Source organism: Prunus dulcis, unplaced genomic scaffold, assembly GCF_902201215.1.
Source record: "Prunus dulcis unplaced genomic scaffold, ALMONDv2, whole genome shotgun sequence".
Taxonomy (NCBI): Eukaryota; Viridiplantae; Streptophyta; class Magnoliopsida; order Rosales; family Rosaceae; genus Prunus; species Prunus dulcis.
This window is the reverse complement of record NW_023010058.1, coordinates 47,987-62,943: the sequence shown is the minus strand read 5'-3', so window position 1 is coordinate 62,943 and position 14,957 is coordinate 47,987. Positions and strand designations below refer to the sequence as shown.

Below are 14,957 nucleotides of genomic sequence, written 5' to 3'. Positions count from 1 at the left end.
CTTTTTTTATTTATTCCTCTATCTGCAATATTCTATCAAAGTCTAAATGTTCACAATCATATGCATTGTTCAGCATCTCCCTCACAATCGCTTTCATATGCCATCCAGTTTTAAGCAATTCCACTTATATATGAAAATTAATAAAATTACCAATTACATTTTGACATACCTGATGGCACGAGAGCCTTTCAGCAAGAGTACGACAGTCAGTTCTATCAAGTTCATACAGAGGAAGATTTTCTGGGCAACCCTCTGGCTTCACCCACTTAAAGCCTGACCTCATGGATTTCTTGAGCTTATCCAAATGGTCTTCATTCCTAACCAAGAAATATAAACCTTGTGGCAACCCTTCCACCCTATGAACAAATAAAGCAGCATGGACCTCAGCATCCCATGGAAGACCCCGAAATGGCAATGCCAACGGCTTCTTCTGCTTCCCTCCATTTCGAGAACCCGAAGGAAGACAATGCAAAAGAATCTGATAAAATGTGTTCCTATCCATTGCAGTAACTCCATCCATATCAACTGCACTCCTACGCTTCCTAACAACTTCCCTAGCTGTAAAACCCTTATATGAACCTTCACTACAAATCCCACTACTCTGAAATGGATCAACCAAAAACGTATTACCTAAAATTATCTCTTTTTTAACAGCCTCTGCTGTTCTATATATTATATCCCAACAAATGTGCTCTTTACTAAGCAAATTTGGCTTTCCCTTCCACTCCAATTTGGAAAACTCAGATATTGCCAAACTCAATTGCTTATAGTTCACATCAAATTCACCAGCCCCATTAGGAAAAACCACAAGAATACAATCCGGATGCTCAAATTCCATCTCGGGAAACCGCCCTTTAACAGGTCGAGAGGGAATTTGAAATTTTGGGAACACTTCAAGCCCCATTAGCTTCTCCAAATCCTCATAACCCAATCCATCAAGAAGCTTCACATCCCAACCAAGCCCTGCTGCGGCCATGGAAACCGCAGCAATAGCGTGACCCACATCGTGATTGCAATACCGAAATGCGCGCTCTCCATATTTCCAGGCCTCACGCCAAAAAATCGATGACAACCCAATGAGAAACGAGTCCTTGGGTAAGAAATTGGTGAAAACCCAAGATGGGATTTCAGCTCTAAGCTCCAAAGCATGCTCTTTTGGAGCGTAATGCGCTACGAAACTCGAATCAGACAACGATTCTATTGGGGGTGAAATGATATAGGCCTCAGTAGGGTGTAAATTACCACTGCTGGGATTGACTCTAAGCGACCAGGTTGAAAACCCAGTAGTTTTCCAAGCTGAGAGAGCTAAAGAATCGTAGAAAAACTGAGAAATGGTGGATTTGGATATGGGTTTTGGAGGAGGGAGATTCAGGAACAGAGAAGAATACAGAGGGTCTTGAGTGGAAGAAGAGTTTGGGTTTTGATTCTCTGTAGGGAAGTGCAGGAGAGATAAGAGACGAGCAGAGACGTACCTGCGGAATGGGTTGGGCTGGTTGGCCCAGTCGAGGCCATGAGGGCCTCTGGCGTATTTGGTGAAATGATGCTTGGTCTGGTTGTGGTACTTGAGGACCTGCTGCAAAAGGAGCTCCTGGTCTTCTGGGTCTCGTGGGTGTTCTGGCTCTTTAGGGTTGGAAATTGAAGAAGGTGAAGGGGATGATGCAGAAGAGGAGAAGGACATGGTGGGGATTAAAATTTTGTTCTTGTTGGTGGTGGTGGTGATGATGAGGTTTGGGAAGAGAGAGGTGGATGGAAGAATGTAGAAGAGCGGAGAGTTGAGAGGGAAAGAGAGCCTTGTTGAAGGAAGTGGTGGCATCTTCGACAGTTTTGATTTCTTCTCTTTTTTCTATAGAAAAATGGTCCTAATTCTTCTTCTAGGACCCTCCCTCCTCTTACTTTGGAAAGTGGATGGCCATCATTTTCTTGCTTTTTGTTGTTTTGTCTATTTCTTTTTCTGTTTTGGCTTTTTTTTTAAAAAAAAAAAAAAACAAACAAACACACAGATACCTGGTCTCATATTCTCATACCTTCTTATTTTTTATTTAATTTTTTTCCTTTTCCTTTGGGTACAATATTTATTTTTTCTTTGAGGACTTTTTAAGATTTTTAATCCATCTTGATGAGAAATTATTGAGTAGTACCATTACATATCTAATAAATTTCTGACATGTAATCAATTATTAACTAGCATTATTTATAAACTTAATTACAGTTGACATGGTGATACGCACTAACATGTCAATTATATTACAATAACATTGTATAATCTCGTCCCCATGAAAATGAGACAAGCTGAGAAGAAGATAGAAATATTTTTGGGTCAATTATTTTGCAAGTTGTTGTTATATTGATATCCGTAGTTTTGGGTATATCAAATTATACAAATCTTTTAAAATAATCATACGTTATTCTTATTTCACTTACATGTGTGACATGTTCTTGTAGTAACACACTTCTTCTTTTATTGAAAACAGTATATGTTTAATACTTTTTACTAATTTTTCATAAACTAAAATTGTGCGAGTCTTGTATATTGCAAATATTTCTAGACTAAAAAAAAGGAAATAAATCCACACGTTCTATAACTGAAAAAAAAATTATATGAAATTTTGAAAAACTGAAAAAAGATTAAAATGAAAAAAAAAAAGAAGGGAAGCTTCTAATCCTTAAACTGAGTTGAAAGGGTACCCAAAGATTATATACAAACAGGGAAAACTCCTTTAATTTTGGTCAAGTAAATCCACACCATAAGTATCAAGTGAAAACACGGCCTAGCGATTGATGTGTATGGCATCAAAAATTCATACTTGTGTATGATCTTGGACTCAATAACCAATTTTGTCTTCAAATTCATGTTGTTGACACAAAAACGATTCATGATCATCCCTAAATTGAAGATAAAACACAAGTATGAATGAATATATCGAGGCCAAAGTCGGTTTGCAGAAAAATTGTCAGTGAAGGCACTTGCCTCCACTTCTATACCTATGAAGGTTTCAAGTTGCGATGAAATCCTGTGTTGAAATGGGGCAAGTTGTTTGATAAAATGACTCAAAGAAGGCTGCGGGACAAAGGGGCAAAGGAATTGACTTATGCTGCAGTTGGGCTTGAACACTTGGTTTTTAAAGATACAATGATGTTATTTTGGGCCTGTTACTAAAAAAAATATTAAGAAAAGACTCCAACTATTTTTTAATGGGAAAAATTCTTCATGATAAACAACTGCTCTGTTCATGTTTTTCTTCTTGTTCTTTCCGCTCACTATTCCCACACTCTCTTTATGCCTTGCAATAGAGAAATTAGGTACAAAGTGTAAATTTTGTATTTCATACAATTTGTGTATGGATATGTTTATATTTATCTTCATTATCATTCACTTGATATTAGTGTTTTCTTGGTCCGAAGAAGGAAAATTTATGATTCCATGCCTCCACAACACCACCCCCATGAGACACAAATCCACATAGATGTTGGCATGCTCTTCAAGACATAGATGTTCATCCTTGTCTTGTTTTGTGAAGTAAACTTTCTAGCAAGAATTGCACATAAGCTGCTCGTCATAACCTCTTTTTTTCGTCTGCTCTCACCACGAGACACAAATTCATCATTTTTATGAAATTCCTTATCACAAAGATAGTAATGATATAGTTTAGGGTATGTGTGCTTTAATTCCATGTTTTTTTCATTAAATTAAGGCATACATACTTTGAACTATACTAGTACTATCTTTGTAGCAGGAATTTGAAAAAAAAAAAAAAAAAGAATTTGTGTTTCATAGTGAGAGTAAACAAAAAGAAGAGTATAAAGGATAGCTTATGTGTAATTCCTACTTAAAAAAAATTAAGAAAAATTAGGTTTTAGACATAATTAAATTTATTAATTAGTTTGTAAGATATTGGATATTTTGGTTTTAGTTTTAATACATAGGAAAAAACTACTATTTTGGATTAGCCCAAAGAGAGGCCCAGATTCGTTGGGCCAGGTAAAAAATAACAACTGATAAGACAATTCTACCCTTCTGATAAGATAATTCTACCCTTCTGGTACAATTCTACAATGGCACATGTAGTAATTTTAAGGTTGTTGGATGTCCTTTTGGTAAAATTAGGTGGCTTTGGTTTTATATTAATTAAGCAAAATTAATTATCTTTCTTCCAAATTAGTTAAGTTTTTTATGGGTTAAAACTAAAGAGCCCAAAAAATTAAAACAAAACAAGAATAACATCCACGTCATGGCGAGCATGGATCTTGTCATCGGTTAATAAGATCGAACCCTACATAGAAAGGGTAGGCTGGCCCTTTCGCATTGGTAGTGGGCTTAAAGAAACAGAGAACCTGATGGGCCAAAGTTAGAACTTGGCCCACAATATATAAAAGGCACAGTGCTCTTTTGTTGAAGTGCGTGATGCGCCGGTACCGCGCATTTTAACAGAATGTTCGGTACACGTCAGAAAAATACGCCTCGAAGTGCGTGGCGTCAGTTTCTACTTTTTTGGTATTTGTTTGTTTTCCTGACGAAGGGTATTGGCATGTGTGTGACTCGGCAAATCACCATGTTTTTTTTTATTCACGTTGTCACTGATCAATCTCAATCATCATTCTATCTCTCTCTCTCCTTATATTGTTTCTGATTTTCAGACCATTCAAAATACGAAATTGATAGAATTTGATCTCATCATATTTTTCACGTTTTTGTCGATAATTCAACATCCATTACTGTTTTTGATTTACACACAAGATACGACATGATAAAAGTTGATATTTCATCTTTAACGGTTGGATCGAATTCCCTTATCTTCGATCGAATTCTCTTATCTTATCTCACCCCTTTAATTCTCAAATCAGATATCATTCATTTTCTATAAATATCAAGCCTATCTCTATCTTCACGAGACACATTACTGTTTTCCCACTGTTTGTATTTCAGGTCATTGGCAGTTGAAGTCACTGGTGGTGTTGTTTCCGTTTCTTTTTCTCTCTGCTTTGATCATTTTCAAGTTTTTCTCAGTAAACCCACTCACTTCTTCTCAGCCTCTTATCTCTCGGTCTCTGCAACTTGTTATCACCTTCAATTCTCGCTCGAGGTACAGAGACCACTCTGATTTCTCAGCCACAAAACGATTATAAGTACTTGGTTTTTGCGACTTAGAGAAATCAAATGTTTTCTTTTCTTCTTCTCTAGTTTCAGCAATGTCAATAATTGGGCGCAGAGGAATTCATTTCTTGCATAAACTCAATGCTGAAAATGTTCCCGGTGCTTTGATAGAGAACGGTCAAAGCCGACTTATAGATGCTTCTCTCACTCTCATTCGTGAGAGCGCAAAGCTCAGGGTACCTATTTTCCTTGTTCGGTTGTGTTTAATTATCGATTTATGTGGATTTTTGGACATGGAATTGGTTTTGGTGAAATGGGTTCTTTTTGTTTCTGTGTAGGGAGAGCTTGTGCGTGCTTTAGGAGGCGCTGTAGCATCCACTTCTCTTTTGGGTGTTCCTCTTGGACATAACTCGTCGTTTCTTCAAGGGCCTGCTTTTGCTCCTCCTCGGATTAGAGAGGCAATCTGGTGTGGTAGTACCAACTCAACAACTGAAGAAGGTATGTAATCATCTAAAAACTATTAAATCTTTCTTTGGTTCGCAACAAACATTCAATTTTTTTTTAATTTGATCAAGATAAGTCGGTTTTTTTTTTTAATTATTTAAAATTATCCCACAACCCAACAAGTGTTGTCACTTGAAATATAACATTGGTGGTAATTCAGTTCCTCATCTTCTCAATCGTTTTATTAGCAGTTTATGTTATTAGTGAAACCTCTCAGAATTATCATCTATACATGTGTGTGCTCAGGTTGTTTAATGGGCACCTTTTATATTCATGAAAAGATTTGCAATTTAGTGAATTGCTTGTTGTTGATGACTTCTTCTTTCATTTTTTCAAAATTTCATGTCATGGTGCATGAATTGAAGTCACTGAAACATGATGCTGGCAATGCAGGGAAAGAACTAAGAGACCCAAGGGTGCTAACTGATGTTGGTGATATTCCTGTCCAAGAAATTCGAGATTGTGGAGTCGAAGATGACAGACTGATGAATGTCATAAGTGAGTCTGTCAAGCTAGTGATGGAACAGGTAGGTTGAAATTTCTAGAAGCTTCCAATTTAAAACTAATACAATGATTTATTTTAGGGGGAAAACATGCAATTTTAGAAGATTTCAGTGGAAAAACTAATTCTGTTGTTCTGTTTCCAAAACTGTCCTTGTTCTGTTGGTAGAATAACTTGGGGCACTGTTAAATGACTTGGTACACTTAAAGTCATGCCCAGTTCACTGAAAACTGGAGGAAACCATTTTAATCACTTATCTGCTGCAGGCTTATGATTATATCTCACCAGTTATGCACTTCTCTGTTTTGGTAGAGATAAAATGCTCAGCTAGCTTGATAACTCTGAGACCAGCTTTGGCCATTTGATTATGTTATTTTCTAAAAGTTGAATTTTTTTACCTCAATTCACCAATTGTTGATAGATCCATATTGTTTTTCCTTGTTTATATATTGTTAGTGGGACTTGATGTGTTTCAAAAGCTTTAGTTTATTATGCTGAAATGAGTTTGAGCAGCAATTAGTTGAACTACAATATGTTCTATTCATTTGCGCATGACATGTAGTCATATTCCTTTCATAACCTTGAAATTTTTATCAGTATGACATAATTGCTTGTAATATTCTTATACTTTGAAACTCAGCTTTTTTAGAAGTATACTTTGAAGCTGAGCTGGTACAATTCCTATTTTAAATTCTTAGATGTCGAGAAACCAGCCTGCAGTATGTACTATGATGCCATTTTCAGTCTTCAGATCCTATATTTCGTTTTCAATTAAAGACTTTGCTAGTTTAGTACAAACTGTGAAGACCTTTTCAGAAAATTTGATTTTGACTGCACTAGGAATGGGAATCCTCTGCACTGATTAACAGTATCTATAACTACACTTCTTCAGAAATATAAAATTCTTCTCAACAAGATTCTAAATTTGAACCGTTCCTGAAATAATCATTAGTTCATTGGAATACTCTTGGGTCAGTGTTGTTTTTTACCGAGAATTGTCATTTTTGTAAAATGTTAAATTCAGCATCTGCATTTGGCCAATTTCTCAAAATACTTATATCATATGGTTACTTTTCAAAAGACAGGAAAGTACTTCATTCGTTGAATTGCCAAAGTTGTCAAACTAAAACCTCACAATTACCTTTCTTTACTGATGTTTTCAACTTCTATGAAAGGGGAAACCAGTTAGGAGTTACCACTTTGTTGGAGATCCTCCTGCCAATTTGTGGGAATAATGTTTTACTAAGTGTCTAAGTTGTATAGAGGGTGTGAAAAATGGTGGAAAGGACCCTTAGTCATTGCATTTGTGGCAAAGGATTCCTCATAGTACCTCTGTTACCTTCATATTTGAGCCTTTACCTGCAATCCCAACTTTTGGTGTGCATGAATTTTTGAAACAGGGCAAAACATTCCATATTGAAATTCATATGGGCACACTTCATATCATTTTGAAATCCAAACTCAGAGTGGTATACTGTACTGTGATGCATTACTTTGAAAATGTCAAAGAAAATGAATAGTTGCCATCAGTGGGCAGCTCAAATGTTCTGATGTCTTCAGTTATTTTGAATCTTCCATAAACCTAGCAGATATTTGGTTGAACTTCATTCTGGAAAATTATCCGGGATATGTTCTTGTTTGTGCAATTTGTTTCCTGGAAAGCTTCACAGATACTGAGAGTAAATGTTGTCCTTAGTTGGTTGAGACTTTTCATTCCAATGAATATATGTATACACCGACTACCTTTTGGTTCTTTTTGGAAGCACCTAATCATTGTGGCCATGCCCTTTCAGGATCCACTGCGCCCATTAGTGTTAGGTGGTGACCACTCAATTTCTTATCCTGTTGTAAGAGCTGTCTCTGAGAAGCTTGGGGGACCTGTGGATATTCTTCATCTGGATGCCCATCCTGATATCTATGACGCCTTTGAAGGTAACGTATATTCACATGCGTCTTCTTTTGCTCGAATTATGGAAGGTGGTTATGCTCGTCGTCTTTTGCAGGTAAATTCTTGTTTGTAAATACACCGTATGTATATTTCTCATGGCTTGCTTTCCCACTTAATTAGGAAAAAAGTATTAGTCAAATAACAAATTGATGAAAAGGGATGATTCACAAGCTTGTATATCTTTTTAGTTTCACATAACTTGGCTATCTGTATGTATCATTGTTGATTTTCTGTAAAGCATATCATAGGATTTTGCCATCACTTGTGGGAAATTTTGTAAATATTCTCAGCTGATATTCGCACTTTCATCCCTGCATTCAAAGATTATAATCTTTGGTGCACAAGGAAGGGTGGCTCATGGACAATATTCAAATGAACGTAGCCCCTTCTTAATGGATAACAATTGTAAATACCATAGAAGATTTTATAAGCATTTGGTATTTCTAATATTGGCATCATGTATGTAAAACCTTATGCAAAATGCAAATAATGGATTAATCACCCTATGTGACTTTCAAATGTACTTATTGCATCTCTGATTAAGTATAAACTTCCACTTGAGCTTTGCCGTTAGCAAAAGTAGCATTTTTAATGTTGTCCTCTGCCTAAAATATAGATGAAATCTCAGTTAATACGAATGTGCTGTCACTTACTGTAACAAGTTTCATTCGACCTGTCTTTGTCATACTATGACCTATGCTACTTCTTTTTCTTCTTCTTTATATCTATTCATCATTAAACCTAATGTAGTTCTGGTATGCTCTTGCGCTCTAATTAAGTTGAATGTCCTGTTTTAGTTATTGTCCAGCATTTCAGTCAACCTGATGAAGTTGGTTGCTGAACTTTCAGGTTGGTATTAGATCAATCAACATAGAAGGGCGTGAACAAGGAAAACGATTTGGTGTTGAGCAATATGAAATGCGAACCTTTTCAAGAGACCGTCATTTTTTGGAAAACCTGGTCTCTCTCTCTCCCTCTCTTCTTCTCTCTGTCTCTCCCTCCCTCTGTCCCTGCCCCATGTGTATCTTTCTTTTTATATGTCTGCATGTACTTCTGAGAGTATTGAGAATAACGGTTAAGAAATTTTTCTTTGGCAGAAATTGGGGGAAGGTGTGAAGGGCGTGTACATCTCGATAGATGTAGATTGCCTTGATCCTGCATTCGCTCCTGGAGTGTCACACATTGAGCCAGGGGGTCTCTCCTTCCGTGATGTTCTCAACATACTCCACAACCTTCAAGGCGACATTGTTGCTGCAGATGTCGTTGAATTCAATCCCCAGCGTGACACTGTTGATGGGATGACTGCAATGGTAGCTGCTAAGCTGGTGAGAGAGTTGGCTGCAAAGATATCAAAATGATAAAATTATCAGGTGCCTTCCTTTGGTATACCTGGAGACAAGACCTTCCAGCATAACACAGATTTTTGCAGTTTCATTATCTGAAAGTGTTAAACATAGCTGCAGTATGTAACTGAGAATTCAATTCCAGCATGATATTTCAGTGGGGGCATCGTTGTGCTTAATATGTATTAATTTGTTCAATGAGAATAACTTGCAGAACTTGCTTTATTTTCAGTACTAATTGTAAATTAATATAAATTGCAGTTTATCTAAACAAACTTTATCAAATATCAAATTCTAGTATAATATGACATATTTACTTACATATTTGAACCAAAAAATTCTTCAAGATCGAAAAAGTAAATTCTAGACTCTCTTCCCCCCAAAAAAAAAAACAGAGAGAATGAAATTCAAAACTAAAAGAAAGAATAATGCTATTCTTACCACATTTGTATACCACATGCTACTCTTACCACATTAATTAAAATTATTTAATATTTTCTTTTCTTTTATGATTTATTCAAGTATTTGTTTTTCAAATTGTCATAATCAAAATACACTTCATTGATTTAATTGATGTGGCATATAATATGAACATGTCACATCATGTGGTATAGAAATGTGAGATAAAAATGTGGTAAGTGTAATTTCTTAATTTTATTCAACTTGGTTAATTACTATGAATTGAATGAAAATGTGGGACTAACATAATTTTTATGTATAATTTTGCTTTTGCTTGCTTGTGCACAGAGCCTACTCGGATTTTTTTTTTAAAATTTTAATTTTTATTGTGAACTCTTTATTAAGATAATATTTTCATAGGACATGTTATTATTAGAAATGGTAATACTTGGTTTAGTAGTAACAGTCAAGTGAAATTAGACGAGCATTGATTAAAAAATTTCATTTGGGTAGGCTTGACCAAAAAGAAACGTGGCACAAAAAAGAAAAAAGAAAACTTGATAAGAGGAAAAGAATTGTGTTTTGTTCGAGGAAAAGAATTAATTTGCCCAATGAGATTAGGAAACTATATACACATATGTAGCGTGAGGCTTTGGCGAACTCTTGCTACTGTTATTTAGGGTTCCAAATTTGGATATAATCTTTTCTCTTTCAAACAAGATGAAGTATGTTCGTGATCAGGCTTTCAAGGAACATTGATGCGAGTGAGAGCCTCCTGTTGACGACTATGGTGGCTTCGCTTGCCCTCCGCTGGATGACCTTGAAGCTGTCTTCATCCTTGAAATAACGATTGATCCTTCCAAGGTCTTGTTTAGTTCAAGGGAAAGGAGACTTAGGGATGAGAAATCAATTGTTTTCCCATGTTTGGTAAGTCTAGGTATGATAAATTGTTGCCTGGCCCATGGGAAAGTTGGGGAAAAAGTGAAGCCATCCTCCTAACTTGGGTTTTGTTTTCCCTTATTATGGGAAAGTTTGAGAAAATGAGCCAATATTAAATAAACATTCTTCCTGACCATTTTGTCCTATTAACAATTTAGAATTACAATATATCATTAAATGCATTCTTTTTTTATTTGATTTAATATGAGTATAATTGAAAATTATACAAACTTTGTTTTTCATTCTTACTCAAAACAAACATGGGAAAGGAAATAAAATGATATCCCCCAGTTACTTTCCCAGCATTACTAAACGTGGGAAAAGAATATTCAATTTCTCATCCCTTAAGAAATAACATGAAAAATGATTTTATCTCAAATTCATTCCATAAACCAAACGGAGCCCAAGTTGTCAAACTTGATGAGCACGACTTGGCAATTCTCGAGAAGCTCAAGAAACCATCCCACGGTGGCAAAGGCAAGGATTTGGAGACCATCCGCTTGATGCTAAATGCACTGCCTTCATCTTCTTGCCAACAAAACCCTAAGGCTCCCACAAAATCTAATCATCATCATCATTAGCAAGATTGGGATGATGAAGACAAGTTGGAGTGTAGTAAGCGAAAACTTCACCAAGGCTATCAAGTTCAAGAGTATCAAAACGAGGTCGGGTTTTGAAAAAGAACAAGTTGTTGACCAGTTCGAGGAGGTGCCGAGCCTTCTAAACGTTTTTTATTGTCTAGTTTATTCAATTCATTCATTAATTGTGATCAAATGTAACACGAGAACTATTATCCAAATTTTCAAATGGCATAAATGTATACACTAATCAATTTGTGGTATTCAAAACAATTCAACTAGTTTTTGCCTTGAATCATCATCATGGCTTCCCATTTTGGGGCATATTATCTAAATTGTTTTTATGCCCAAATTAATGCATACACTAATCACTAAGCCTAAATAAACAAACAACCCACTTTGTAATTAATTATGCTTCCTCACAAATCAGAAATTTAGTAAGTAAGGCCAAGCCTCCTCTTAAAATTCCCTTTTCCATGATGACCATGTATTATCTCAATTCGAATCCACGTGTGGGTTCACCCCACCCCCCCTTATTCCTCATATACAATATACTATGTTGTCAATTGAGCTCAGATTTTTGATGTGCTCCTAAGTGGTCGTAAGTTCAAATCCCTATGATACTGTGTGTGTGAGTTTTCCCCATTTTTCCTGCCTAACTTTGAACAAAAAAAAAAGAAGAAGATTGAGTTAGAGCAAGTCCAGCAGTGCTGGACGAGGTCGGGCTGGGGGGGGGTTTGGGTCAAAAAAGGGCTTCCAGCAGCAAAAGTCCAGCCCGGGCGACTCGTGGGGGCCACCAAACGGGCAGGCCCGAAGGCGGAAATGGCCCGAGGTCCAAACCGAAATCCAGGACAAAATAGTTGACGCCAGCATGGCGTCAGCCCTGAAAATTCAAATTTTTTTTTACCGTTGGCGCGTGCATTGCACGCGCCAACGTTAAAAAAAATTTCAACGCAGCGCTACAGTGCCGCCAACGGCTCTTTGACACGTGGCGGCCTCTGGTCGCTCCGATTGGAATTTTTTTTGAAATCCAACGGCAGCGAAATTTTCTGCCCAAAAAAATTGAAAAAAAATCGAATTTTTTTTTTAAAAATACACAAAAATTACAGAATTTTTTGTGTATAAATACCAACCAATACTCTTCACTTTCAACACCAAATCCTCATATATTTTCTTCTCCTTCAACTATTGTTCACTTTCTCCTCAAAATTTATTCACTTTCTATTCAATATTTTTTTACTTTGAAGTTGCAATTTTTTTCTAGCATATTATGGGTTCTTCTAATGAAAATGGAGGGGCATGGAGCATGATAGAAGATGTTAGCTTGTGTGAGGCTTGGGTCGAAGTTAGTCATTGTCCAGTAACGGGCAATGAGATTAAATTTTCTCATATGTGGAAAAAAAATTCATCAAGCATTTTGTGAAAGGGCAATTGGTTCTACACGTACAGAAATGGCATTATCCAGTAGGTGGAAAGTTCTTAATAAAGAGTTGGGGAAATGGAGAAATGCTTTAGCAAAAGCGATTGACAACAAACGAAGCGGAGAAAATCTTAGCAATGAGGTAAATTATTTGTCATTTTTCTTCTATTAATTTCTATGTCATATTAATTTTTATTTAAATGTTTCTTGCAATTTATATATTTTGTTAATATGTCTTTATTTTTTGTTAATACATGTTGCATTTTTTTTTTGTTATTTCTTTAATTTCCATTAGTTTTTTTTGTACATGTTGTATTGCCAATATTTTAAAAATTCTCTTGTATTTCCATTTTTTTTTTTTTATAGATTATACAAGCACAAATGTGGTTTGGTGCTACCGGCCAAGGGAAAAAAAGTTTCAACCATACCCATTGTTGGGAGGTGGTGAAGACTTGTAAGAGATTCAAAATTATTCCAACCGGTCCGACGGTAGTCTTGAACGAGACTCCACTTCATGAGACGCCGGCATCGGATTCACCTATGGATTCTCCGATGAGTACGGACTCACCCATTGAAAATATTCCAAGGCCTATTGGGAGGAAGGCGGCGAAGACGAAGAGAGGGAGTACTTCTGGCAAGAATGCAGAGAAGTATTTGGAGGAACTTTCAAAGCACCAAGCCATGAGAATTGAAATGGACTTGAAACAACAAGAGCACGATATGGCAGTTCAAGTAGAATTTGCAAAAGAAAGGGAGTATGCACACGAACAAAACATTGAAAAAAAAGATCGGGAAACCATGGCCATGGATACAAGCCATATGTCTCCTGAAACAAAACAATTTTGGAAGCTAGAACGAAGGGATGTTATGAGACGAAGACTTTTTCGTGACGATAGACCTAGCAACACCGATTGGTTAAATGATGGAAACCATTAAAATAGTTTGTTTGCCTTTAATGTCTTAGTTTACTTTCCTTTGATTTCATTGTATTTTTTTGTTTTGTTTAATTCATGTACCTTTGATTTCATTGTATTTTTTGTTTTGTTTCATTCATGTATTTAATTTTATTATTAGTTGTATCTGAAATTTATCTGAAATTTGAAACCGAAAATCTTATCCGATATGAATAGTATTGACACGTAGGAACCCAAAAATCTTATCCGAAAATATTATCCAAATTAATTATTTAAGTAAACAAAATTGTGAAAAAAACAAAAAAATGAATAGTAATTGCCATGGCAAGCCCCTAACTGCTGGAAGCACATTTTGTTGGAGGGGACTAGGGCAGCCACTATTCACGTGAATAGTGGCTGCCCTAGGGCTAATCTTGCCATGACAAGGGGCAACTGGTGGAAATGCTCTTAAAGTAGGATAAAGCAACGGGTTATGAGTGTGAAAGCATATGGTTAAAATTTGATTGGATATAAAATAATGGGTATTAAGGGCCCATTCGTTATCATTTTCTAACCCCGTTTTCTGTTTTCCTAGAATAAAAACAACCAAAAATGCGTTAGGTGCAATTAAGTTAGAAAACAACACGGAAAACGAAGAATTGAAAACGATTTCAACTTTCTTCACAAAACGAGAAAACAACTTTTAGACGTTTTCATCATTTTCAGAGGGAAGTGAAAACAAGGGAAATAGTTTCAGCTGGAACAAGACATCATCATGCTCTATTCCATTTGCACCTTTCTCAAATCCCAGACCCAAAAATTGAGCACCCCATTGTCTCTTCCTTTCTCTCGTTGCCTTCTTTTGTGAGACCCACTCCGACTCCAAGACCACAACCTTCACCACAATTAGATCCTTGGCTTAAATCAAACTCCTCAACGCCATAGCCTCCGCCACAGCCTCCCTCCACCATCACCACCCAATCACTCGAACCCTAACAGCCACCGCCGACCCAATTGAACAAATCAAGGGTGATAGTTATTGTGGTGGTTTGAATTATGTGTTTCAGTGTGATTTTGTTGCTGTTTTCACATGGGTTATATAAACCCAAGCAACACCAGCACTCATGGGAGGTCTGTGAGTTGGGAGAAGAAAAGTCGAGAAGAAGGAGGAAGGAAAAGTGTGCTAACATTTTTATTTTATTTTATAATCTTGTTTTAATTAAACATTAGTTTCAGATAATTTTAGGTTTTTTTTTGTTATAATAAACATTAAAAAAATATTAATGAAAAAATAAAAGTTGAAAAGAAATGACACTTCATTGTTTATTTTATTCTCATA

The 14,957-nt window shown here is 36.2% G+C and overlaps 2 protein-coding genes across 2 annotated transcripts; one reads left to right on the top strand and one right to left on the bottom strand.

Annotated features, from left to right (window-relative positions):
• Positions 1–169: 169 nt before the first annotated feature.
• Positions 170–1,877, bottom strand: LOC117612727 (the record flags this gene model as incomplete). Its single annotated transcript, XM_034341391.1, has 1 exon — positions 170–1,877. A coding segment is annotated over exon 1 (1,644 nt), but the record flags the coding sequence as incomplete, so codon positions are not given.
• Positions 1,878–4,845: 2,968 nt separating this feature from the next.
• LOC117612726 (arginase 1, mitochondrial-like) lies at positions 4,846–9,620 on the top strand. Its single transcript, XM_034341390.1, has 7 exons — positions 4,846–5,081; positions 5,180–5,328; positions 5,431–5,590; positions 5,990–6,123; positions 7,892–8,101; positions 8,896–9,006; positions 9,144–9,620. Exons 2-7 carry the CDS (start codon positions 5,188–5,190, stop codon positions 9,402–9,404), a joined length of 1,017 nt encoding a protein of 338 aa, XP_034197281.1. The 5' UTR covers positions 4,846–5,081; positions 5,180–5,187; the 3' UTR covers positions 9,405–9,620.
• The last annotated feature ends 5,337 nt before the right edge of the window (positions 9,621–14,957 follow it).

What these genes read in the sequence shown, in the direction of transcription:
- LOC117612726 (XM_034341390.1), top strand. Translation starts at nt 5,188, where the DNA reads ATGTCAATAATTGGGCGCAGAGGAATTCATTTCTTGCATAAACTCAAT. An exon ending in CAACTCAACAACTGAAGAAG is followed by an intron (nt 5,591 to 5,989) that starts GTATGTAATCAT and finishes CTGGCAATGCAG; the next exon opens with GGAAAGAACTAAGAGACCCA. An exon ending in GTCATTTTTTGGAAAACCTG is followed by an intron (nt 9,007 to 9,143) that starts GTCTCTCTCTCT and finishes TTTCTTTGGCAG; the next exon opens with AAATTGGGGGAAGGTGTGAA.